The 24,856-nt window shown below is 46.5% G+C and overlaps 1 protein-coding gene across 8 annotated transcripts in view; it reads right to left on the bottom strand.

Moving 5' to 3' along the window:
• MECOM (MDS1 and EVI1 complex locus) overlaps positions 1 to 23,992 on the bottom strand; it is a 350,717-nt gene extending 326,725 nt beyond the window's left edge. For all 8 annotated transcript variants that reach the window (XM_074591441.1, XM_074591443.1, XM_074591448.1 and 5 more), the window contains exon 1: positions 23,786 to 23,992. In XM_074591441.1, coding sequence (XP_074447542.1) covers positions 23,786 to 23,822 — 37 coding nt within the window. In that variant the 5' untranslated portion in view covers positions 23,823 to 23,992. The remainder of the gene's footprint in view (positions 1 to 23,785) is intronic.
• Between the last annotated feature and the right edge of the window lie 864 nt (positions 23,993 to 24,856).

Below are 24,856 nucleotides of genomic sequence, written 5' to 3'. Positions count from 1 at the left end.
GCAGCAGCGTTTCGCGGTGATCACCTTCCTTCCTTCTTTTGTACTGGGGCAGTACATGGTTTTGTTTAGCTTTCAACAGGTTTGTTTCCATCACAGCCCTCCAAGACTTTGCAGCCCTTCTTTGGCAAGTGTTCCTTCTTTTTGTTTCCTATCTCAGGCTATCACAAGCTCTGAACTGCTATTTGGGGCATTTCGAGTCATTTTTCAGGAGATCCTTCTCCCATTTGAGGTGTTTGGGCAAAGCAGGCCACCAGCTGAAAATTTCTTTGCCAAATGTTCAATCATCACTAAATCATTTTGCTCTCCCCCCAACAGGTTAATTATGATGCCCGTTTCAAGTTTATTTATCTCTACTCAATGCTTGTTTATTGATTGCGCTGGAACCCTTTTCTAATGGAGTTATTTTGCTCAAATAAGGTGCTCAGCAGTGATTGAAAAACAGACTACTTGAAGAGGTTGGGTCACGGATGTAGGGAGCAGTAAGAATTTTGTAGAAGTACACAGTAGATGTGAGAGCCAACCTCTCTTCTTCACTGAGAAACATAATGTCTCCAGTGAGGAGCATGGACGGGGCATTGCTAAGCCAAAAAAATGTTTTATTCCTGAATCTGAGCCCAAAGAAAACCCAAATCCAGGCCCACCAGCACATTTCTGCTTAGATGTGCATCTTCTGTCCTGCAGACTACTGCGCTCAAAACAAGCACTCTGCCTCCGCTCGCCGCCCCCGCCCATGGCCGGGAGTGCTTCCTCACGACTGGCTTTCCAGGAACGCAGTGCCCGCTCCTCCTCGCATCCTCTTCCTGGACGTCTGCCCCACGCCACGCTTCCTGCTCGTCCCACACGACTCTCAGATGGATCCGGTACCTCCCAGTTCACGCAATTATTTCCACTCTCAACTGCTTGAGGCCAATGAATTTTGTGGGGAGCTGTGCTCCATGGCCCCATTCAACAGTCACATCAAGGCTTCAGCCATTTAAAACTACAGCTGACCGTACAAAACACCATCTGGATGCAGATCATCTGCCTAATTATTTTGGAAAGGGTAAGAATATTTGTCCTGCTCCTGCAGGCCCTGCTAGTAGGTTACTCTTCTTCCTTCGAACCTAATTATGGCATTGTAGCCTGAGCAGTGGGTGACTTTTAGAGCAGCAGCTCAGAATTAAGGAGAACGTTATCAAACTACTTGGAGTTTCTGGTGAATCCTGGAAGACAGGTTGCAAAGATAGTCTTCAGTGAATTGACTGACCCCAACCATCAGGGCAAGTAGGATTTCCTTTAACACAAACCAGCAAATACACAAGCCCACACCCAGCATCCTACCGCATTACTCTTTCATAAGAGCAACAATCTCTGCACACCTCACCTACAAAGTCTCCATCCAGTCCACTTTCATTGTTGTTTCCTCCCAATCAATATATGAAATTATTTTTAAAAAGCTTCCACATGCACAGCATGACATTTCTCAAAGTCCCATATAGAGGAAGAAATTACCCTGAAAGCCAGGTTAAACTCCTGGTCCCTCTCTCAGCAAGATGCGTAACCACATACCAGGGAAAATGGATGCCAGCTCTTCTGAAGACCTGCCTTGGCCAGCACCTGCCCTGCCACACCGTTTACCTGTGATGTGCCCCCATCGACATCTCTGCCCAATACCTTGGCCAAAACCTCCAGCAGCACCAGGTGATTTGGCTGCCTCCAGCCCAGAGAGGTCAAACTGCGTTCAAAGCACCCGCTGTCCCTCATACAAGGTCCAATACCAAGATGACCAGTGGGAAACACCAGTGCCTGCAGAGGTGCACCCCTGCAAGTCTCACCAGTGCTGCAAGTCTCGGTGGTGACCATAGATACCCATGTGGGTGCTGTCCCTCTGCCACAGGAGAGGCTCTATGTGGGACAGCCAGGTGCTGGGAAGCCTTTGCAGCCCACCAGCAGCTTGGAGTCAGGAGGAACCAGTACGTCTTACAATGAAGGGAAGCTGAGCCAAGCTCTGGACCAGCCCCTCCGCAACACAAGGGCATTTGAAATGTGAATCAAAAACAAAGCTCCCTGTTAATAACAGCTTGTTTCGTGCAGTGAAAAATGTGCAATATTGGGTTCACAAGCTGAATTCCAAACTGCTTGGCCATTTTCCCTTCAACTTCCCAAATTTATTGAAGTGCGAGAGCTTGGCTTTCTTTATAGTGTTTGGGTGACTGGCCCATCCCTCAGACCTGGAGACTCATATCCCCCGTCACTGCTGTGTCTGAGGGCAGAGTCAGCTCTTGCATTGGCACATGCTGGCCAAGCTCAACATCCACTTGTGCATCCACAGGACACCTAATTTCCGCAGAGCTCTCACTTACCAACCTCCCTTTATTTTGCTGCACTGGGGGTTTCCTTCCTATCTTGCTCCTTCCAAAAGCCAGTCAGCTCCATCACTGACCCTCTCAAACACAGTGATCAAACCCACATGCATCTCTGGAATATGGATGTGGGGATGCCACTGCTCTCAGCATCTCCCAAACTCACGAAGGTCAGAGGCGCAGAGGGAGGCCATTCCCTTCACCACTGGAGGCAAGAGAGATACCTTCTTCCTCATGGCAGATGGCTGTCTGCTGACTATAGACACATGCAACCTCTGCCAGCCAAAGGGACCAGCTTGCGTCCCCAGGGAGTAAAGAGAAAAGCAAAGGAGGGGGTCATTCAGCCTCGGAGCAAAATCCAGGTGAAGCACCGCTCTGCTCCCCTTGCAGATCTTTGGCCCCCACACCCTTCTCCTCCTCTAGCCACTAGAGAGCACTTCTTCCCTTCCCTTTTATCAGTCAGGCTCACAGATTGAATGTTATCAATTGACAGCTTTAAAGCTAAGGAATTGTATAAATTAAATACGGTCTGCAGCAAATATACTGAGGAGCCAGAATTTATATACACACTAGATATGGGAGCTCTTAGTTATTACCCACTTAAGGCTATGGCACTGATGAATGGTAAGGCCACCCTATCCCTGAAGGCACTTTTCATTACCCACAGTATAGGAATATTGAGAGAGTGTGTGTATGTATCCAGCATGACTGCTCATTTCCATAGTTCTCCATCAGGTTTGCATTCAGTTTATAAAATAAAAAATTACTCCAGGGACATATTTCACTCATTCCAGAACCCTTTCTCTTTTCCTCTCTCCCCCCCAGCCCCAGCTGCCTCTCTCCTCCTCCCAGCCCCAATACTGTAACAATGCCTTTACATCTGATGGCTCTTATTAAATGAAACAACTTAATTACTATCAATATATAATGTTGTGCACTTCAGCCTCGACTGAGACGTCTAATCCCATTCCGCTCCTGACCTTTAATGGCCATCAAATCAAAGTAATTTTGGTCAGCTCAGTACAGCTCTGACACATGCCCAGGTCAGGAAGATGAAGGGACACTAATCTACCATGTTACCCGCTCATTGTTTAATACCTTTTTCAATAGAATCTAATAACTGGAGAAACGCCAGTTTTCTGTCTAGTTTGGGTTAAAACCTCTTTCGTTGAAAATAAATAATTATGGAACATTCTGAATAGCCCAGGGTTTACATAATTGGTGCCTCTTAGACAGAGCAATATACTTGCCTTTGAAGTTTGCAAGGAGAGGAATTTAGGAATTCAAATCAGCGGCAGCACTCCTGAGTGTGCTCTGCTCTCCACCTTGGAGGGGCCAGCGCCAAAGGAGGCTTAATTAAGGGAAGTGAAAACCACTTTCGATTCACCAAGGTAACACAACAAGTGCATTGCTTCCTCTGAATTGAGGGGAAAATAGCAGGAATGCTTCCACTCAACAGCAGCTATTCTGCAGGCTGGGACTCAAGTCCTTCGGGGGGAGGGAAAAAAAAAAAAAATCTATCAAAAAGTAACCAGTAACACAGCACCCCATGCATAAAGGCAACAGCAGTGTTTAGGTTCAAGCATTACTATTTATACATATTGTTTCCCTAGTGCTAAACAAAACAAGTTTTCCCATGCCAGAACGAGGGACGCTGCCAGGAGAGCTAGACACCCTGTCTGGATCGGACAAATAGCTTGACCTATTGACGGGGCAGCTGGATGCGGCAATATTTTATAGCAGGCTCACTTTGCTAATGCACTTGCATCGGGCCACTCTCAAAGCTGCCCCACGCTCTGGAAAAAACTTAACTGCAGCACGAAAACGTCACGTCAAGGCAGATACCGGGGGCTCTCTGGAAAAGCAGCCCTGGTTGTGTGAAATGCAAGGGCAGGAAACTAGGGGAACGTTCAGGGATTGCCAGGTTTCAAATCAGCCCTGCCTTTGCATTTGTGAAAGAGGGAGGCTACAAATCATATCTGCCCGGCTTTTGAAAACGCCAGTCACGGAAGCTGAGCAGAAAACACAGAAGGATGTTTTTGTTAATTACCCGTTTCTCCAATAGCCATTCTTTACCTTAAGTCATTAGTCATGTAACATAGCAGGCAGGTAACAGAAACCAGCGGCTGAGATTTATAGGGCATCTCTCAACCCGAGGGTCCCACAGCAGTTTACAGGGTTGGGATTACATCATGCCAGAGCTCTTCAAAGGCTGAAGGGCCAAAACTGCCCTCCATGCAGCCTCCGTCACACCACAGGTGCTGGTCCAGGGCACAAGGAGTTTCATGGATCCACAGGGACAGGCTCCATCCCTCCCAGCCCCCAGACTAGGCAAGCAGAAGCGGGATGCAACAGGCACCATATGGCTCAGCATCCCCACACTGCCCGTGCAAGGGAAACGGGGAGGAACACCATCAGCTCCAGGGGAGTTATTCGGGTGTAACTTAGAGCAGGATTCGTAATCAATCCTCACCCAGACACTTACTCGAGAAGGAATTCAGGGTTTGGCTGTACGTACACCAGAATCACTTCACAACCACTGAATACATTTATGGTGTAATTGAATCCTTCAGTGATTTTTCTTAAAGGGAAATCTTATCCATTTAGGGTCGATTCTGCATCATTAAAGTTAACGGGAGTTTTGCTGCTTACTTCAGTGACAGTAGGGCTGAGGAAGGATCGGGGCAGGGCAGATTGCGCTACACAACGCATCAACAGCATCTCTGGCTGTCAACTTCTCCGAGAGTCACGAAATGAGTATTTTGGCTTTATTTTGGAGAAAAGTGGACTCTTAAATGGAACAAATACCGAGCCTTGATCAGGAGTCTGTGACCAAGCTCTGCTCTCATCCATGTGTAAGTAAATTCAGAGGGAAGCTGCCGAGATTGACGAGGAGCCAGTCTCAGCCTCTGCAGCGGTCAGCGCTGGACCTGAAGGGGTTTTAGCACTGACGTTACGGGCTTTCCCTACACTGTCTTTGCAAGAAAACAGTATCTACTCTCCAGACACAAAAAGCTGAAGTGCAAAATATTCTTTTGATTCAAAAGTAAGCACACAAAAGCATTTTTCCCCTCATAAACTGCCATGCAAACCTTTTCCCAGTCAGCCGTTCTCTGCATCTGATCCCACATCTGGTTGCCCTAAGTGGAAAACACTGGTGAGTTTAAATGGCGTGAGTCAACTCCCATAACCAAGTAGGGCACAGCCTAGACCACCAAATCACAGCTTATGAGTCTTTCCTAGAGCATTCCGAGATAAAAGATCTCTGTTTTATTCAAACAGAGCCAAACCCTGCTGATACCTAATTTTGCTTCTATTACCTCATTAATAACCTACAGACGTTCGCAGCTTACACTTCTTTATGTCTGCATTGTGGTCATCATACGCAGGCACGAGGGCTATTTCTTGTTGTATTTGTTTTGGGTTTAATTCCCAATTCTAGTCTATGCCTCTGCCACCTTTGCAGGGCTGGGCTCAATTAACCCTTTTGTGTTCTCTTTGCAACGAGCTACAGCAGTCGACAGCGATACACAATCTTTTAACAGGTATTAACGTATTCATGTGAAAATATTCATTGACAGCTTTATGTAGCCTGGCAATCACTAAAAGCGGGATTTAAAGTACAAAAGTGGCATTTAGTAGTGAAGCGTAAAGGCACATTCACATGTCACTTAACTGTAAACATATTTAACATGTATTTGCAGCTAAAAGTAAACCTATATTTTTAACAAATATTTTTCATATTGGTCAGACTGGCAAAACTGAAAATAAGTTAAAGTAGGTTAACCATGTCAGGTAAACTCTTTTAAAAAAAAAAAGTTTTAAATGAGGGATAAAACTGTTTACAAGTTTTTAACTGTAAGATATTTCTTTTCTTCTTGTATCTTGCCAATATCAATAAAGAAACAACATGTATAAATATATATAAACAGGCACTTGGCATAAGAACACATTTCGTGAAATATGAGTAATAGAGCAGGAAAATTCAAAGTGTATTTCTTTTTTACTGTATTGAATGGACAGGTTACCGTAAAGAATACATTATGTGCAGATGGATGAAAATACAAAGCGCATGCAGGATACATAGGATATGAACAGGGTGTTCATTTCCAGGTAGAAATGCAAACATTTTGGTTCATTTCAGATCTCACTTACACTGCACTATTTGGTGTCATTTCATTGACTCCCATGTATTTGGACTTCAGTCCAGCAAAGCACTTAAACACATGCTTAGCTTTAAGCGCACAATAGTCCCCTTGAAGTCAAATTAAGCACATATTTACGTGCTTTGCTGGATCAGGGCCATACTACAGATTTACACAGATGTAAGTGAGCTCAGATGAGCTCAAGCCACAATGTTTGTGTCCAGATTCAAATCCAATTGGCAAATGCTTTCAAAAGCCGGAGGTATTTGGATTAGGGGTTTTGGTCCAAGCCAATCTGTAACTTTAGTACCTGAACCCGCATTTCTTGTGCGCCCAAGACTCCCATTGGCATTAGTGTAAGCTTTGGAGGCGCAAGAAGTACAAGAGCAAGACCTCTGGGACCAAAGAGCCAATTTACTTAAACCCAAATTATAACATTTTTTAACCTTTAGATTAAACCAAACTCCCACCAGACTTCAGCCCTCGCTCCATTACATTTCTCACCCAGCATTTGGATTTTTTGTTTATCGTATTACTATTGCTTTTGGCTAGCATTCACTTTATTATATAACATTAACCTAGGAAAAACTAATGGGCACCATCAAATAGCTGTTAACATAAAGCACTTATAAACAAGTGCCATTAGTGAACCAGCAGAGAGCACAGGAACTCATTTACGTTACATCTGTTAACGTTAGATAAACACAGATTTACAGTTTTAAATGGCAAATGATGCCTCAGCCTGGTCAGAAATTAATTTCCAGGTTTTTCACAGACTTCACAAGTCCAGAGAACAGACGCCACATGCTGAACCCCCAGCTATGGATAAGGCAGCTCAGAGGTGACAGAGCCCACAGTGGCACACAAAACAAGAGGTTTTCATCCACATGCATGCACCAGCCTCTAACATCGCCTGCTCGTTCACATGGGGCATTCAAGTCCCCTTCCACATGTGTGTGTGGTGGGGGGGGGAAGTCATCTTCAAATCATCAGGACCAGAAGTTATCATCTACCACTCTGCGGCTCTAGTGGGCTCTACACGGATCAACAGGTTCCTGCTTCTGTTATTGCTCAGATCAGAGGTGGCTGCTGGCTCTGCAAAGCCTGTGGTTCCCGTAAATGTGGGAAATGCTAGCACCGACATGGGAAATCCCTCCGGCCCAGCACTGAGGGCAGCACAAGAAGCTGGAGAGCCCTTCCAGCAATTCCTGCCCTCTCCAGGGGATGCTCCTCAACAGCAAAGCCTCCGACGCACTCCTCACCCTCCCTGTGGTCAGCAAAGCCTCCGTGGGACAGCACAGCCTGCCTCCGCTGGCTTTATCAGACACTCCTATAGGATTAGCACATCTTTTCTTGCTTATTAACCAAAACCAGAACGAGATGGTGCTATTCGATCACCTCCGCTGCTGCAAATGCAAAGGGCAAAGCTCACCCCATGCACGGCACACTGTGAGTTTTCAAAAGACAGTCTCTGGGCATCCTCAAAGCCATCTCGCTTCTCACACGCTGCTGACCAGGGCAGCATGAAACTAAAGAAACCCACAGGCTTCTGTTGCTGACTGATGGTGATCTAAACCTGCAGCCAAAAATAAGTATTTTTTTTCCTCTTTTTTAATGTGTATTTCTATACATTGAGGGAAATACACAGAATACGACAGAATCAGGGAGCTAGAAAAGGAAAAAATGGAGGCGCTGGCACTCAAGGCAGCGACAGAAAGTAAAACAAGATGCGGCATCCGACACCTATTTCCATAGCATTTTAGCTGTAGATGGGGAGACTGCTGAGAACGCAGCGGTTTGTCGTTCCCCCAAGCTAATCTCCAACATCATCTGAAAAGCGCACAGGGGAGGAGAAAAAAGCCTTTCTCCTATTGCTTTGGGATTTTGTAACAAACACTGAAAAAAACAGTGCCAGTGGACACAACACTAAATACATGAAAACTTCGCAGAAAAAGAGAAAATTAGGTATTTTTCAAGAAAACAACAAATAATTTTTTGTAGCTTCTGCCCAAGTTCCAGGAGGAACAACACTTTGTAGATACCTTGAGGCTGCTGTTATAGCATGTAATTACACCAAAGGGAGGGAAACACCCCCAGCTTCCACTGCAGGCAGCACTGGGAGAAACTGAGGCAGCAAAGAGGCAGCTTCACACTGCGCCAAAGGCCAAAAGACAAATCACCCCCTGGCCCCAACCCACCACCAGCTGATCTGTACCTGAGATGGTGGCTCCACAAACACACAACCTCACCTGAAGCAAGGTATAAAACTCCAGCAACACTTTCCATGGTGTCCTGCAGGATGACCAGCAAAATACTTAGAAGAGAGAAACATGCCTTCTGCCCAGCACAGAGCCAGGCTCCATATTCAGTAATTATCTTGCAAACAAGCCCAAAATAGAGGGCCCAATTTCACTGTGATATGGCACAGCTGAGCAGGTCCCTGCCCAGCTGCATGGAGCTGAAGCTCAGGAGAGGCAGAGCAGACCCTCACAATCTCTCTTTTTCCTTTGCACTGTGTGATTTTCACTCCCGTATCTCCTACCATACCTACATCCCAACATATCTCAGGCCATCTGGCACTTACAGTGCAAGAACGTGCTAGGCAAACCTCTGAAAACCTGAGAAATCCTGACGCAACCGCATGAAGAAACGAGCTCGGCAGCCTACATACTTGAAAGGCTGCAGAGGACAACATCAGGTGGTGCACAGTCCCAGCTCATTAGCGCATAATTATAAAAGCAGATGTCCTGCTCTTCCATGATGCTTTTTTCTTTTTTTCTTTTTTCGCCCCCCTTAAAAAAACCCCACAATTTAGTCAACAGTCTTTCCTCACTTGAACACTCAGGAAGCCGGTAATGACATAACTCAAGTCTAATCTTTTGCTTCTCTTCAGCTCATCTCAACAGAGTTTTTTAAACACTTTATAATTTTTTTTTAAGAGCCACCAAATCAGCGTAGCTGTAATACCAGAAAGATATTCTAAAAACCGACAATGGCACCAAGGGCTAGAAAACACAAGAGTGACTGATGGTAATCTTGATAATTCTGTATATCAGGAAGTGGAATGAGAGATGGATAGATAAAATAATGTTGTTATATAGCCATGAAAACAAGCCTATAAAGATATTCCCAGAAATTAAAGCCCAGGCTGTCTCACCGTGATCTTATGCTCTGAAACAAATGACGCTCATGGAAGAACACAATCCCCAGGAACATTCAGCAATCCAAAAGGGAGAGAAAAATCCTTATTTTAAAGAACTGAAAATATTTTCCACTTCTAAGCGTTAGAGACTAGAAAAGACCTTGACAGAGTGAAGATTGCCCTGTATCTGTTTTCTCCCCACCCTGGATGGATCCCAGGGCGAACAGTCAGCAGAGCCGCATCGAACCCACCCCCTGCCAAAGCGGGTTCTGCTCTCACGCTGGTTTTACACCAGTTGAGCTCCGTGTGCTTTGGGGCTGTTACTTCAGTGTGCTAAGGAGAAAAAAACCCCTCCGAGCCAGCACTATCTGTGTGGTTCCTGCGGCTGACAGGAGGTATGGCTGGGCAGGCCACATCTGATCGGCCAGGGAGAGGTCTGTCTGCTTCTTCTCTTCTGATGGTCGGGGGAAAGGTATCTTGGAGAAGAAAGGGATAAAAAACTCCAAGAGTGAAAGAGGTTGGCTGAAAACCCCACCAGTAAAACATACTTTCTCTTGCTAGCCTCCTGCAGAATATGTCTTCAAGCTATTGGCAGATTTGAACACACAGAAAATATCTTTTGCTAAAGTATTTTCTGTACTGAGACGATCCAGATAATCTCTGAAATTAAGTACCTTCTTCCAACTTAATGTGTATTTGCCATGTACGTCTATTAAATCAGTCCAGTCTCAGAATACAGCAGCAGAGGTTAATATTTGGATGAAGCCGTTTTTCTAGCCAGTCATATCACTTTTATTTCCTTTCCTTTTTGTTCTTTCCTTAACCTCTTTTTTACTGCTGTTAAATTCCTTGCTTTCTTTTTTGCAGAAGTTCAGCCTTCCAGCCCGCTCTCCGATGCTGTTAGACATCAGCTCAGGCTCAGACTTATTACTTCTGATATGTCACTCCGCAGGCAGGGAGCCTAAAGCAACACTGCTCCCTCCAGCCCTCGCAAGCTTCAGCTGGATCCTCACCGACCCGCAGAGCACAGCTATTTCTGCAGAGCAGAAACCCGGAGGAAATATGTGGACCCAAAGAGTAAATCCAGCACCTTGGTCCACGCTGAGCTTCTGAAACAGGAGACTAAGCAGGAGGTCAGGATGCACAGAGGTGATTTAGCCATGTTAGTTTGCTGAGATCATACCTACATATAAATATATAAAACGTGTACAGCACTGGGGAGAGGAAACCATGGAGAACAGCATATTCAGGACCTATTTAGTATTTGAAAAACACCGATCATCTCTTAAATCAGATGTCCTGAACTACTTTAATATTCCTGCGCAGAAAGGTGCCGGCAGAGCTGATTTGTTTGCCTCCTTTTGCTCAGGGGTCTGACAGGAATCCATCAGGCATGTCCCATCTCCCGGTCCTCTCCCCCCCACCATTCCTGCCTACTGTCTGGTGACTTCCATCTTATTTCCAGTGTTCCTTTTCCTGCTGACAGCGAGAGATAGCCCTTTCCTTCCAGGGAAATACAGAAGGCTGGCAGGAGAGTTTGATGGTTACTGGCTGTCGTATGCACAAGGTGCATAAACAAAGTGGGTAAAAAGACATCAAATATTTTCACATTCTCGCTGCTCTGTGGCACCAGGAGAGGCAACCTTTTGAAAAGAAAATGCAGCCATCGGAACGAATACTCGTTTTTTCTCTAGTTTCTTCTCCTTTTTTTTTCCTTTCCCACAGTGGTCTCTGCATTCCCTTTTCTCCTTCAAGCTACATAAATAGTACTGAGCACTGACGAGGTCTAAACTCTGTTTAAAACCCCAGAAAGGGCTTTTAAGGTTATATCTGAGTCCTCAGACCAGTTATAACTGGAAGAAGAAATGTCTGTGATTTAGTGTCTAATAAACAAACCGCCAAGGTCGAGATGGCATCTTCTCCTATACCCATAATCACTTCCCTCAACATTTTGAGTTGTTGCATGTATCAGCAGTACTCCCTCTGATGCCCAGCCACATTTAATATTCCTTCTTCTATAAACGACTTCCCAAAGAGAAGTGGGCGTGAATTATTACATTGTAAAAGAGATTTTTAAAAGATGAACCATGCCGAGTGTAAAATAACTATTCGTGTGAGGAGCAAACATAGCGGAGGTTTATCTTGTAAATCCCATCGAAGGAATTCTGGATGTAGATTTACACGCACATATTTTAGCCAAAAGGCTAATGGACAAGTGATTTTAATAGCCTCTGGTTTGGAAGGTGAGCCTTGAGATTGTAATGATCACCTCATCCGTAAAAATCAAGGCTCTTAATCCAAATTAGAAAAGCTTCACCCTCCAAAAATAAGTGTATGTTTCTCCTCCCTGAACCTTGGTTAAACTATTCAGTTGGCTTTAAAAGGACTGTTCCTAGCTCCAAGGGCTACCCAGCCATGCTGGGCTCAACGTATAGCTTTCCACAGCAGAGCTGAGTGCCACTGCCATGTCCCGCCCGGCCTGATCCAAAAATCACACATTTTGGGAACTAGGAGTGCATGGCACTGCTTCCTGCAGCAGGTCCACACGCCGTACACAAAACCGTAGCGCCTTGACTTCTAACATTTCCCCTTATTTACAAAATATTATATCTAGAACCGTTGCACGGGTAACAAAATCGCAATCAGAAGTTAGGAAATAGCTAAATAAAGCCATTTTACTGCCTAACTTCAAGGAAAGCCATAAAATTATCAGTCCTCTCTTTCCTCAATATATTTTCCTCGCAGTCTGTGATGCTCCATGGGGTATTTCTCTACGTGAACTCCATGACGGTTTGGCTCCAAATCATCCAAACATAAAACTGAGCTTATGAAGTCTCACTCAGAGGTTGCATGGACCCTTTTTATTGGCACGGACTTAAAAAGAGCTTTAATAAACCTTATAGGATTGGAGGCTTTCTTGATTGCTGGCACTTGCCAGCCATACTGTTCGCATCCCTCTTGCAGCACCGGGGCGGAAAGCAGGCTGGAACCACAGCCTGCAGATTTTATAGGGCTGGATTATCTGCCGGTATTGCCCTCTTCCTTCCCAGTGAATCTCAGAGCTATTTTCTTTGAAAGCAAGTGGGCGATGCTGCAAGGATACTCATAGCTTAATGCAGCTTGATCACCCAAGGTTACGGACACAGCCAAAAATAATAGGGTCATTTAGAATGGAGCCGGGGGGACCATTTGCTGGCAGACGGAGAGGTCTGATGGGATTAAAGCTGAAGCACATCTACCCATGTGCAAGCGGAAAGCCTAACACTCCGCAGTCCCGACTCCGTGGATTTTCCTCAAAGCATCCATTTCTCCTCGGGATTTTATTACTGCCTCCAACGATGCTGTAATTGCATATGTAGGGCATCAGACCCAAAGTTTAATCTGCATTTCTTAGGGCCTAAACTCTGTGCGGGCTGCCCGTGTTTGCACAGAGCTCAGCACAATAGGCATCCAGTCCCAGCTGGGTTCTGCGGTCACTGGTTTAATTCAAGTCACAATAAATAATAATGTCAGATTGGAAATAAATCTTCTGGGTTTGGTCCATGGCTGATCCTTCAGCTTGGTGAAAGCACCGGTTGGGAAGCTCTGTGCCACCCCTTCTGGCTCAGTCTCAGTTCAGTTTTCACTCAGGGCATTGGTTCAGCACAGATAATTTCACCTTTTCTCTCATTCTGAGGGTGGTCACTGATATTAAAGACACTACACAGTTTTATTCCCTCAGATCTCTCCGACATGCATCGTCTGGAGTGACCTAGTGCATCGTTTCTTCGTTTCTCAGTTACCTTGGCTTTATCTGGTATCTTCCACCACACCACGTACCACAAACTGCTGGACAGTAATTATTCAGGCAGAGCATTAATGCCTAATACACTTACACAGGCAGGTAGTGAGTACTCAGATATTGCTGACTATTTGAACTGAAAGAGCCAGACCAAAGATATAATACTGTTTACCTTGTACAATTAACAAGTCTTCATTATTGATGTGAATTAGCATTTTCGTGATACAGTAACAACGAAACAGCAAAGGTATAAAGCAGTGCTGTTAACTCAGACACAGCTGATATCCCTTTGCTTTTCGATGTTGTGTATTCTTAGACCAATATTCCATGCCAGTCCCTGCAGCCAAAAATACATCAAGAGCCTAAAAAAAGTAAAATAGAAACATCACTTCAAAATTCTTTCAAAAAACATGTTTCCTTTTCTCCCTTTATATGGAGCCACAAAGAGAATGGGAAAGATAAAAACTCGCAAAAAGCATTGCTTGATTCCTCACTAAAGTGCAAGTAAATAAAATGTGCTACAGTAAGTTCAAATCACAAAAAGTTTTCAAGAAGGAAAGGTTAATCACTTCTGTCAAACGTTGTAAATGTCAAATAGTTTTTAAATCAAAAATATAAGCCCTACCGGTGACTCAAGCCATGCTTTAGACATGTTTGGGGTGACTTTTTTCCAGCGGTCAGTGCTCGTCTCTCACACACCTTCTGTTCGTCTGAGATGAAATCAGGAGGCACTGAACGGAGCTCTTACTAGAGCCACCGGGTACTTTCATGAGCAACGCTATTTGTTTAGAAGGTAAAAATTCAGGCTACTGGGAGAACCTCAGTCCTTGGGACGCAGTGCCCTGCAGTGCAAGCCAAGGGTGCTGGACCCCTCCCGCACCCCCCAAGCGCCCACTGAAGCCCCCAGCCGCCCTCGACGCAGGGGAGAGATGGAGAGCACGGGGAATGGATGGGGCACAGCGGGAAACAAGTATGCGAAGTCACCGCAGTCCCCCCATCAGCGGCGTTCATATTTCATCGTAATGGCTAAAATGACTCTTAAATGAGGCCAGATTATAGGGCCAACCTAATTCACTTACACTGATGTAAATCCAGGTATCCGTTACAACGTTGCATGTTGGGGCTCACCGCAGAGCAAAAGCTGCTGATAAACACCACCCCCCAAGGACGAAGGGAGGCGGATTCCTCCGGGCCAGATCCGATCCAAAGCCCGTTGAAGTCGGTACGAGCTCCTTCAGCTCCAGTGGGTTTGGGATCAGGCCCGCGGCAAGCGCTGAGCCAGCTCCGCTGCCAAAATGCAAAATCCTTTTCCATTGGCTTTGCCAGTTTGGTGTTAATACATGTGTGAAGGAGCTTGAGGACGGGGCCGGGGGGAAGGTTTTTGAGGTTTTTTTTAAAAACCGAGGAATGATTTCACCCTTGCCAGCATGTGGACTTTGTGCAAAAGAACAGGAGAAAGGGCAGGAGATTTTTTTCTGAAGCCATCGGCTCGCTGTTGCAGCATTCCAGCAGAGGGTGGACGTGTCCACCACAAGGACCCCTAGGTCCTTAGGGCTAGGTTAGTCCCCGCTCTCCGCTGCAGATGGGCAAATCTGGAGTCACAGGTCGATGTCAGTACAGAGCTTTGCTCGCCAAACCCGGATGAGATAAGAGGAGGCTTGATAAAACATGGGATGTGGGAGGCAAAACATCCCTTGGACGCAGGTGAGACTCCCATCCCGGTACAACAGGACCTGCTGGGAGCTGGTATCATTTTAATCCCATTTTCCCTACAAAACAACATTGCACTCCAGTTTTCTCTACCATTCAGCTCTTCCCTCACTGCCAAGTTGTTTTATTGCACGTGTCCCATACAAGATGCTGTTGCCTCCTTGGCTTTCCAGGGGAAAGGTTCTGCCTTCTTGTGGCTTTCAGAGCATGTAGCCCGGACGGTCTCAGAATTAGACTGGGGCCTTTGCAGGCTGCCGCAGTATAAACAATTTCAGTAGGGCACATGTTATACAGTAAGATCATCTGAAACCAAACATTTTCCCACTGCACACAATAAACATCCATAATAAATTGCATTATACAAAATATATTTATGGCTAATTTTTTAATTTAAACCACCTGGGAAATTTTTGTTAGATTGGTTGATACGAAGGTCTCAGTATTCTGGTAATCTAATGATATCTAATAGACAAAATAGTATGATGTTACAACAGTCTCAAAGCTTTCATTTTCTGTAGCCCTCTCAGAGATCAAACTGGCAGAACTCATATTTTTTGAAATTTTATACATAATTGGTGATGCAATTGCCAAAAATAACCTATTCATACAAGTCTTGCTCTTCTGGTTTCTAACTTACTGTAATCACGAAACAGAGCAGCACACTGCTTTGCAACGGAATATGGGTTTGGGTCAGAGAGCAAGGGTACGGTTGTGTGGCAGTTTCCATGCTACGGATTATTTTACAGGCAATTTAAATTTAGTTTTTAGAGTTTAAACAGGCCTAAAAAGTAGTGCACCCATTCAGACGTACAAGCAAACCTTCAGAAAAGGAATAAAGCTGTGACTTGGGTATATCTCTTTTCTGAACCAAAATTTTGCTCCAATGTAAGATTTTGTAAACAAAAACTGTTGGTGCCAAAGGGGACGGGGTGTTTCTGTTGCATAAATTAAGCCCAGACCCGCAAATCCTTCCGCCATAAAACTCTCGTGCTCATCACAGATCAGTCAAGATTTCCAAAAAGACTTGAGATCATCGCAGATCTTGTTGAGCCAGCCTCTCTAGTCCATACAAATCCCAGCTCAGACCGCGCTGTGTATCTGCAGTGAGCACTGGCAGCTTGGTTGCTGCTGGACTCGTTTTAAAGCACAGCCCATACCTTTAGCTACTTCCTTGCCTCCTGTTGTTTCTGGGACTTGGAGGCCATGTGGTACATTTCAGCCTTAACTTTGAATTTCCTTTATTTTGTAGATCAAACTTTGACATTCCCTTAAGGTAGTGGGGTTTTATGTCGTTGCATATATCCTAGTTTAAAAGATAATGCTTCACTGAAACAGACCACAATATTAAACCCTGAAATAAAAAGAATTGTATTTCACTTCCCAGCTCCTATTGCTGGATTAGCTCACATTTCTTTCTCTTTGTTACATATTTAGCACCAAATACAATATTCATTGCAGGCTAGCTTCCCTCCTCCCACACAGTTCTGTGGCTGCCTTTTCTTCCAGCAGCACTGGAGAAGGCAATGCCTCGCTATAGCCTCGAAATGCAAACAAAAGGGAGGGAGCGTAAAGTCAGTGAATGATCAGGCAGGGTTGATCCTCCTCTTTTCCTTAGCTTCTCCTTTACACCCATCCCTTTCCCCACCTCACTGTTTCTTCACTGAGTTTATCTGCCAGCAAACACCTCCCTCCAGCTGCCCCTGCAGCAAAGGGGGCCCTGGAAGTGCTTTCTGATGTTTATTGGTCCATATCATGATATATACTGGTCTAGTCTTGTTCCTGGACTGGGTGTTAAGAACTGCAGCGGTAACCGATTGTGCATTAACGTGGCAGGAACACACTGGAAAGCCGTTGCAGAGCAGTAATCGAACCTCTGTGGCCCCAGACCCCCTTCTCTATATCCTCACCCCAGTGCGTACACCCTATCCCTCCTTCCCACCTTTGCATAACCCACCCGGGAGCCTTTGCTCTGAAACTCAGGGACAGGGCACCCCCGAGCTTGGCACGGCTCTGGGGACGCCTGAGGTACAGGTAAGCAGCAGTATTGATGGAAAAGACCTTGAGCCAGACATTGGTTCTGCGTTGTCTGAGCTGAACCCATTTTTTTTAACAGCCATTTAGTTTTTTAAGTGCATTCCTGTGATCCCAGCCTTGAGTCTAGGTCTCCATATGAAACTGCACTGCTTTAACTAGGTGGATAGATTATAAAACCAGGAAGAGTGGTCTGGTCTGCCCCCCTGTATAACACAGGCTACAGGAATTCCCTAAATTAATTCCTGTTTGGATTAGCTCATATCTTTTTAGAAAAACAGCCAACCTTAATTAAGACAAAGGAATTCCAGTGATGTTGAAATCCACCCAGCTCTCAGTAAATTGTTTTACTGGTTAAATATCTTCGCTACTTAAAATGTAAAGTGTATTTCTAATCTGCATTTGTCCAGTTGTAGCTCTGTCTACTGAATAATACAACACTTGTATCTGCTAGTTTGAAAACCATGTGGGATTACACCTCTTTCTGCTTTTCATAAGCCACTCCTTGCCTAACTAAACTGAAAAGATGTAAAACTGATTGTATTAAATTACGGCAAAAGAGCACTGAGTTGCTCCAAAAATGGCAGCAAACCTAGTTAAATTTTAAATAAACAAATATCACAAATTCTTGGTTGGAAACCTAAGTGTCCGAACAAGTCCTTCCAAAGTTAAAGTACATCTGTTAAGAAAGTGGTTTACAGCAAAGCAAGGCAATTTCTGTGGACAGGGCTTCATTAGCTGAGATTTATAAAACTCCATCTGCTTCCCCAGTGCCCTTTCCTCATCCACCCTCCAGTGAGCTGGAGCAGCCACCGATGTTTTCCTCTATCCTCCTGCACCACATACCTGTCCGGATACAAAATTCATTCCACTTTCTTCTTCAGCAGCTTAGATGGCGTCATGGAGGAGCTGTGCTCCCCAGGACAGCCAGAAATACCTTCTCTGTCCAAGCACCTTTACTTACATGTCAAGTCAATAAATATTTTACAATTAATACCCCCAATAGAAATACACAATCAGTGCATACAGGAAGCACCGCAGGGAACAACATATAGGCTCCTGTAGATCAACTTTGTCTGCGTTCCCTATAGGCATCCACAACATTTCAGAGCCCGTGTGGGTGTGCAGACCTAGGTGCACAGGCTGCAAGCACCCCAGGAGCCTATGCACACCACAGTCCCCCTCTAAACCAGTATACACATTAATTGCAATTGCAGATATCAAATGTATTTACCTGCTTTTCTCTCTGTATGTGCGCACATATATTAGGTATTTTATACGTATATAGATACGCACATATATATATCTGCGTGGCATAAACAGAAAAGTATGTTATGAACGCACATGTACGCACACGTATACGGTAAGCACAGACACATAGACACTTACGTGCACTTAAATAACTAGGTGAATAGGTGAATATGAACACTAATAGCCATTTATGGCAACAACAATGAAAGCTGTCCCTGGAGCCTGCCTATGGTACAGCAGCCAAAATGATTGAGTATGTACAGGGCACCGCTGCAGCAATGGCACTCACATGGGCCTCCTTTTAGAAATGATTAATATTTAACCGACTTGGTGAACCTGGCTTTGGTTTTAGTTACGATTAGATAGCACCATGCACAGAGCCATCCCACTAAGGGCATGGTGGGGTGTCCGAGCAGCTTCCACTCGTGCTTCACGCGAAGACAGACAGAAAGTGAGAAGGGGAAAGATATGAGGCAGTAAAAAAAAAAAAAGAAAAAAAAAACATGCTCAGCTCCATTTGTGTTTGTTTGGAAAGAAAAGGGGGAAAAGCAGCCTGAGAGCCGGTGTAATAAGATGCTGTAGCTTTCATGAAAGAGGTGAAATAATTTTAAACACAGACACACAATGAGTTTATTTATTTAGAAAGTTGTTAAATAGAGTCTGGGAATTCAAATATTCAATGTTGACATTGTACAGAGCTGGCGGGGAGCCAGCCCCGGCTCTCCGGAGGGACCCAATGGCCACGGCGCCCAGGCCCTCGCCCCTCCCAGCCCACTAACTAGGTAAAAGCCATTAGTTATACCCACAAGCAATATCTGAGTCCGAGTCAAATAATGTTACCTCAGCCAGCCAACTTCAAAGGCGTGTAAGTGTGTTTGGCTTTTTAGTGCTGGAACTGCAGCAATATGTCACACTTTTGAAAGAGTTTTGTAAACAGTTCCTTCCCCTTTGTAGAAATATTTCTGAAGTTTCTTGTACCCCATGTAAACAGCGTTAATTAACAAGGGTTACATTTTTCATTTACAAGCAGGGCTGTATTAATAACGAGCTCGCCTTTCGGACCGTCCTTTTCCTTTGTGTCCTTTCTCTGCCCTGCACCACGGCCGACCCGCTGCAGCCGGGAACAGCCGGGAGGCACCGCGGAGCTCGGCCATGGGCTCAGCCCTGGCAGCATCGGCTACTGCAGCACCAGAACGTTGGTCACGAATTCTGTGGTGACTGTTGGCCCCAAGTAAGAGATGATGGGAGAGAAAGAGAAAGAGAGAGAGAGAGAGAGAGAAAGGGAAAGAAAGGAAAGAAAGGAAAAAAAAGGGAAGGAAGGAAAATAAAGGGAAGGGAGGGAGGGAGGGAGGGAGGCAGGGAGGGAGGGAGGCAGGAAGGAAGGAAGGAAGGAAGGAAGGAAGGAAGGAAGGAAGGAAGGAAGGAAGGAAGGAAGGAAGGAAGGAAGGAGAGAAAGAGAGAGAAAGGGAGAAAGGGAGAGAAAGAGAGAAAGAGAGAAAGAGAGAAAGAAAGAAAGAAAGAAAGAAAGAAAGAAAGAAAGAAAGAAAGAAAGAAAGAGAAAGAAAGAAAGAAAGAAAGAGAGAAAGAGAGAAAGAGAGAAAGAAAGAAAGAGAGAGAAAGAGAGAGAGAAAGAGAGAGAAAGAGAGAAAGAGAGAGAGAAAGAAAGAAAGAAAGAAAGAGAGAGAAAGAGAGAAAGAGAGAGAGAAAGAGAGAAAGAAAGAAAGAAAGAGAGAAAGAGAGAAAGAAAGAAAGAGAGAAAGAAAGAAAGAAAGAGAGAAAGAAAGAAAGAAAAGAAAGAGAGAAAGAAAGAAAGAAAAGAAAGAGAGAAAGAGAGAAAGAAAAGAAAGAAAAGAAAGAAAAGAAAGAAAAGAAAGAAAGGAAAGAAAGGAAGGAAGAAAGGAAAGAAAGGAAGGAAGAAAGGAAGGAAGAAAGGAAGAAAGGAAGAAAGGAAGAAAGGAAGAAAGAAAGAAAGAAAGAAAGAAAGAAAGAAAGAAAGAAAGAAAGAAAGAAAGAAAGAAAGAAAGAAAGAAAGAAAGAAAGAAAGAAAGAAAGAAAGAAAGAAAGAAAAGAGAAGAGAAAAAGAAGAGAAAAAGAAGAAGAGGCAGAAAGAGGGAGCGAAAAGCCCGCCGCACGCTCTCCCCCCTGAAAAGTGTTAATGAAGTGCCTGGTGAAAATGTGCCCGGCATATAATGGGATTGTCTCGCCCGTCGCCGCCGCCGCCCGTGCCCGCAGCCGCCGCGCAGAAGCCACCCGGGGACAGCGCCGCGCCGGGGATGCACCGGGCCGGGCCGGGCCGTGCTGTTCAGGGCCGAGCCGTGCCCGGTGCCGGGGCGGTGCCGGTGCCCGGTGCCGGTGCCGGGGCGGTGGCGGTGGCGGTGTCGGGCCGGGCCGGCGGGTGTGCGCGGTGCCGGCGGCCGCCCGCGCTGCCGCCCTCCCTCTCCCGGCGGGGCTGGGGGTATTGACACAAGGTGCCAGCGGCAGTAAAGGCGCACTAAGGCAGAGGTAATGGTAAAGCGATGGCAAATAAACAGCCTGGCTGAAAGGGCCGGGAGCCTGGACATGGCAAACATTTCCCTGCTCGAAAACAAATTCCCGGACAGAGTCTTAAACAGGCAAATAAACTTGCCAGCTCTGTTTTTCAATCAAGCCTTTTAAGTACTAGACTGAGGCAAATTACAGGCGCAGGAAAACCTGCTGAAACTTAGGAAAGTGTTATTTTACTATCTCAGATGGTTAGAGGGATCTGGATCTACCTTGGCTGCACTAAATTGCCTGTAAAAAAGTGGTGATAAAGTGTAAAAGTAACAAGTGCCTCCTTATTCACGTGTGTTCCCCTAATCTGATCCCCTTCTGTCTCTTTATGAGGCTACTGGGTGGCTGGGGGCTACCCCGGGCCGGCTGCAGGGCTGGGGCGGGGGTTATTCGGGGATACGGTTTCACCAGGCGGGCACAAACCCACCCGAGTGGAAAAGCAGCTGCCCCGGGGGGGCCGGGGGCCTGTCCCGGCGCTGCGCGGAGCGCGGATAGCCGCGCAAGGTGCAGCGCGGCTGTGGGCGGCCGGGCCCGCAACCCCCGCCCCCCAACCCGAACCCGCACACATACCCCCCTCGGGCCCCGCTGCCCGCACCCCGCTCCTCACCGGCTGCCTCCGGAAAGTGTGGCGGGGAGAAAGACTGCAGCGTGTCTTTTCCCTTATTTTTACAGCTGGATATTTAAAAAAATTCACTAGCTATTCCCCGCTTGGCTCTTTTTGTTTCTTCTGAATTTTTATTTTTATTTTTATTTTTTCTTCTTTTTTGGGGGGGCGAAGCCTCAAAATTATATTTTAGTAATTTTACACTGAGGTCAAGAAAATGCGCGCTTCAGGTATTCTCCATTAATTAAGAGGAAAAAGCTTTCCTGGGTATTGGCGACACTCGCGACAATCGGCGCGATTTTTCTTTCACGCACAAAGCAGTAAAAGTGAAATAATAAAAGAAGTGCGCTTGATCCCGATCTATACCTTTTTCCACGTAACAGGGTGAAGGCTACAAAATGTTTTCTGTTCCCAACCCAGCCAGAAAGAACTGAAAAGCTGAAAACTTTTCCTCTCGAACGACTGAATTACAGGGGTCGCCTCCAACCCTCCTTCCACTTGCTATGAAACCGAGACGCTCTTCGGGGGCGGGGGGAGAAAAGCCTTTCGAAATACACACACCAAAAAAATTCCTAGCTTTTTAAATATGATTTCCTTTATGAGCGGATTGTAACAGAAGGATTATTTAATGGAAGGCATCTGTCTTGGGGGGGGAAGTGCTGCTGTTGCTGCAGCCCAGAGCAGAAACTTTGCAGACGGTCGGAGCTCGCCCGCGGAGCTGGAGCAGGAGCAGCCCCTGCATCGCTGCGCAGCGAGAAAAGCAAAGGAAAAGGCAAGGAAACCTGACGGATTTGGTCGGGGGCGTGCGAGTTTTTTCCGTAATTAGCTCCAAAGTAGGGATGGCAACCTGGAGATTTAACAACATATTTATTTTCAAATTGTGGGCGCTGGATTATCCACTTTAAAATCACCTAATCAAATGCAGGTTGCTGCTGTTATTGTTAAGGTTCACAGAAAAGCTGATGATGATCCGGAGAGATCTTTCGCTTCCCCTTTTCCACGCTCCTCTTTTTTTTTTCCCCTTTCACAAATAAAGAGTAAATAAGCATCTGCTTTTTACGTCACGCAACTTATGCAACATTTCATCTGACTTTTTTTTTTTTTCCGCCTGCCTTTTTTTTTTTTTTCGCTCGGGAATGTGAGTTGCCATCGCCACGGATATCAAATGAAACTCGCCCAGATGTGTCAGAGAAAATAAAGACATCAGCTGCTTTTAAAATAGGACGCGAAAGCTGGCGAAGTTTTGTTGTCGATTCCCTCTTTTAAAATAAAAAAAATAAAATAAAATAAAAGGAATTTAAAAAAAAAAAAGAAGCCCCAACACTGTAGCAGTTAAAAGCAAAGATCCCTATCATAAAGGAGAAACAGATGGGGTGAGCGTAAGACAAATAATTAAATAAATCGGGATTTGCGTGTGGACGGCCGAGCCCTCGCCTCGCGGAACAGAGACCTTCGGGCGGCCAAACTGTATAAAAAGTGCTGGAAAAGCGCCTGAAATTACAACATTTACATCAACTTTTAGCGGGTGACTGCAGCCCGCGCCCGGGAACCGCTCCGCGCTGCCCGGTCGCCCCACTGTGTCCCCCCCCTTTCCCGATCCGCCCCCCCCCCCCCCGCATCCCTGCCACGCGTGGCGGCTCCCACGGCCCCACCCGCGCCGCGCTCCGCCGCCGCTCCCCACGCACGGTTTGGTGGGGTGGAGGGGGGGAGTTTTTGTGCCACAAGCGGAGCAGGACCCGCGGAGGCGGGGGTGTCCCCGGTAGCTCCGCACCGGCTACCTGCGCCCGGGGCTCGCCGCCTCCCCCGCAGAGCTACGGCTGCCCCTCCGTGCACACGCACACGCCCCCCCCCCGCCCGCGGCCCCCAGCCCTGCCGACAGCGCACAGCGCCCACTATAGGACCCAGAGCCTCTCGCACCCCCCCCCATTCCCCGACACCCCCCCCCACACACACACACACTCCAGCCCCCGGCAGCAGCAACTTCCAGCGCTCGCCACTGAACTTTTCCTCAACTCCTTCCCCACCTCCCGCCGGCCGCCCGCAGCCCCCGCACCGGCTCCGGCCGCCGGACACCCCCAACCCCCCAACCCAGCTCCCGGAGCCCAGCCGGGCCGGGTGGAGGGACGGAGGTTGGGGGGGGGATGGATGCTGCAGGTTGCCTGCGAGCTCCGCGCCGCATCAGACATGTCTATGCAACATGGCAGAGAGGGAGGGTGAAAAGCCAAGAGAAAGGGGTATTGCACCTACTTGCGGCCAGCTTCCTCGCCCTGCCTTTGGATCGCATGCTGCCAGTCCCGCGGCCGATGCTGGCGTGGGGTTGGCGGGGGGGGGGGGCTTTTTTTTTTTTGTCCTCCCGGAGCTTTTCCTCCTTTTTCGCTCCCCCTTCTCCCTCTCTCCTCTCCCTCTCCCGCACACACACACTCTCCCTTTCTCTCAATCCCGGCTCGCTATCTCTCCAGCATTGTCAGTTTGGACACCTTCGCACATGCGCACGGGCGGCTCCCCCCCGCTCTTCAACATTTCAGCGCCGCCAAAAAAAAGTTTGCAGCGATCCATCACCGCCGGTGGGGACCCTGACAGCCGGCACCGGGGCCGGGACGGGCCGGGACGAGGCGGGCAGCCGTCGCCGGGCTGCGGGACGGCGGCCGGTGGGCAGCAGGGAGGGGTTAGAGCGGGGGGAGATCTGCGCTCCCCGCCGGGTCAGGGGCCGGAGGGGCTGGGAGAAATGACGCCTTTTTCTGCCCTTTTTTAATTATTGTTTTTATGGGATATTAATGCTGTTCTGGCGTTTGTGCAACATTTAAATAGTTTATTCTCACCCCGCCGCAATTATCGTAGATCTCTGCGTGTTTATAGACAGAGAGATATGATTTGATTATATGTTTTATTATGTATGCGTACCATTAAACCGTACACTATCCCAGCGCACACACTTTTTCCCCTCCTTGAACTCGGCTAAGCCACCACCAGTCGGGCAGAAAAAAAGCGCTTTTAAAACAGTAACACCGACTGCTCTAATCTGTTTTAATTACAGGGTTTGCCAATCAAAGAGGGAGCGCGCAGAAATTGGGAACTCCTTTAGGGGATGGCTGTGTCCGAGGTATGAATCAATCCAAACTACATATAGATTTTCCTCTGGTACAACCTCCTTGCATTAAACAGTTTTGTTCAATACCTTCCATGCGCTATTTATGTTCCCATTAATATCTGTTGCAAATCCTGCCAGACACCATAAAAGAAAATTACAATCTTTCAGACTCGGGGCTGAGCCAGTACATACACGCTGCTCAACTTTTTGTTTTAATAAAATCCTCAGCA

This window comes from Larus michahellis, chromosome 6, assembly GCF_964199755.1.
Source record: "Larus michahellis chromosome 6, bLarMic1.1, whole genome shotgun sequence".
Classification (NCBI taxonomy): domain Eukaryota; kingdom Metazoa; phylum Chordata; class Aves; order Charadriiformes; family Laridae; genus Larus; species Larus michahellis.
This window is presented reverse-complemented; position numbering and strand designations above follow the sequence as displayed.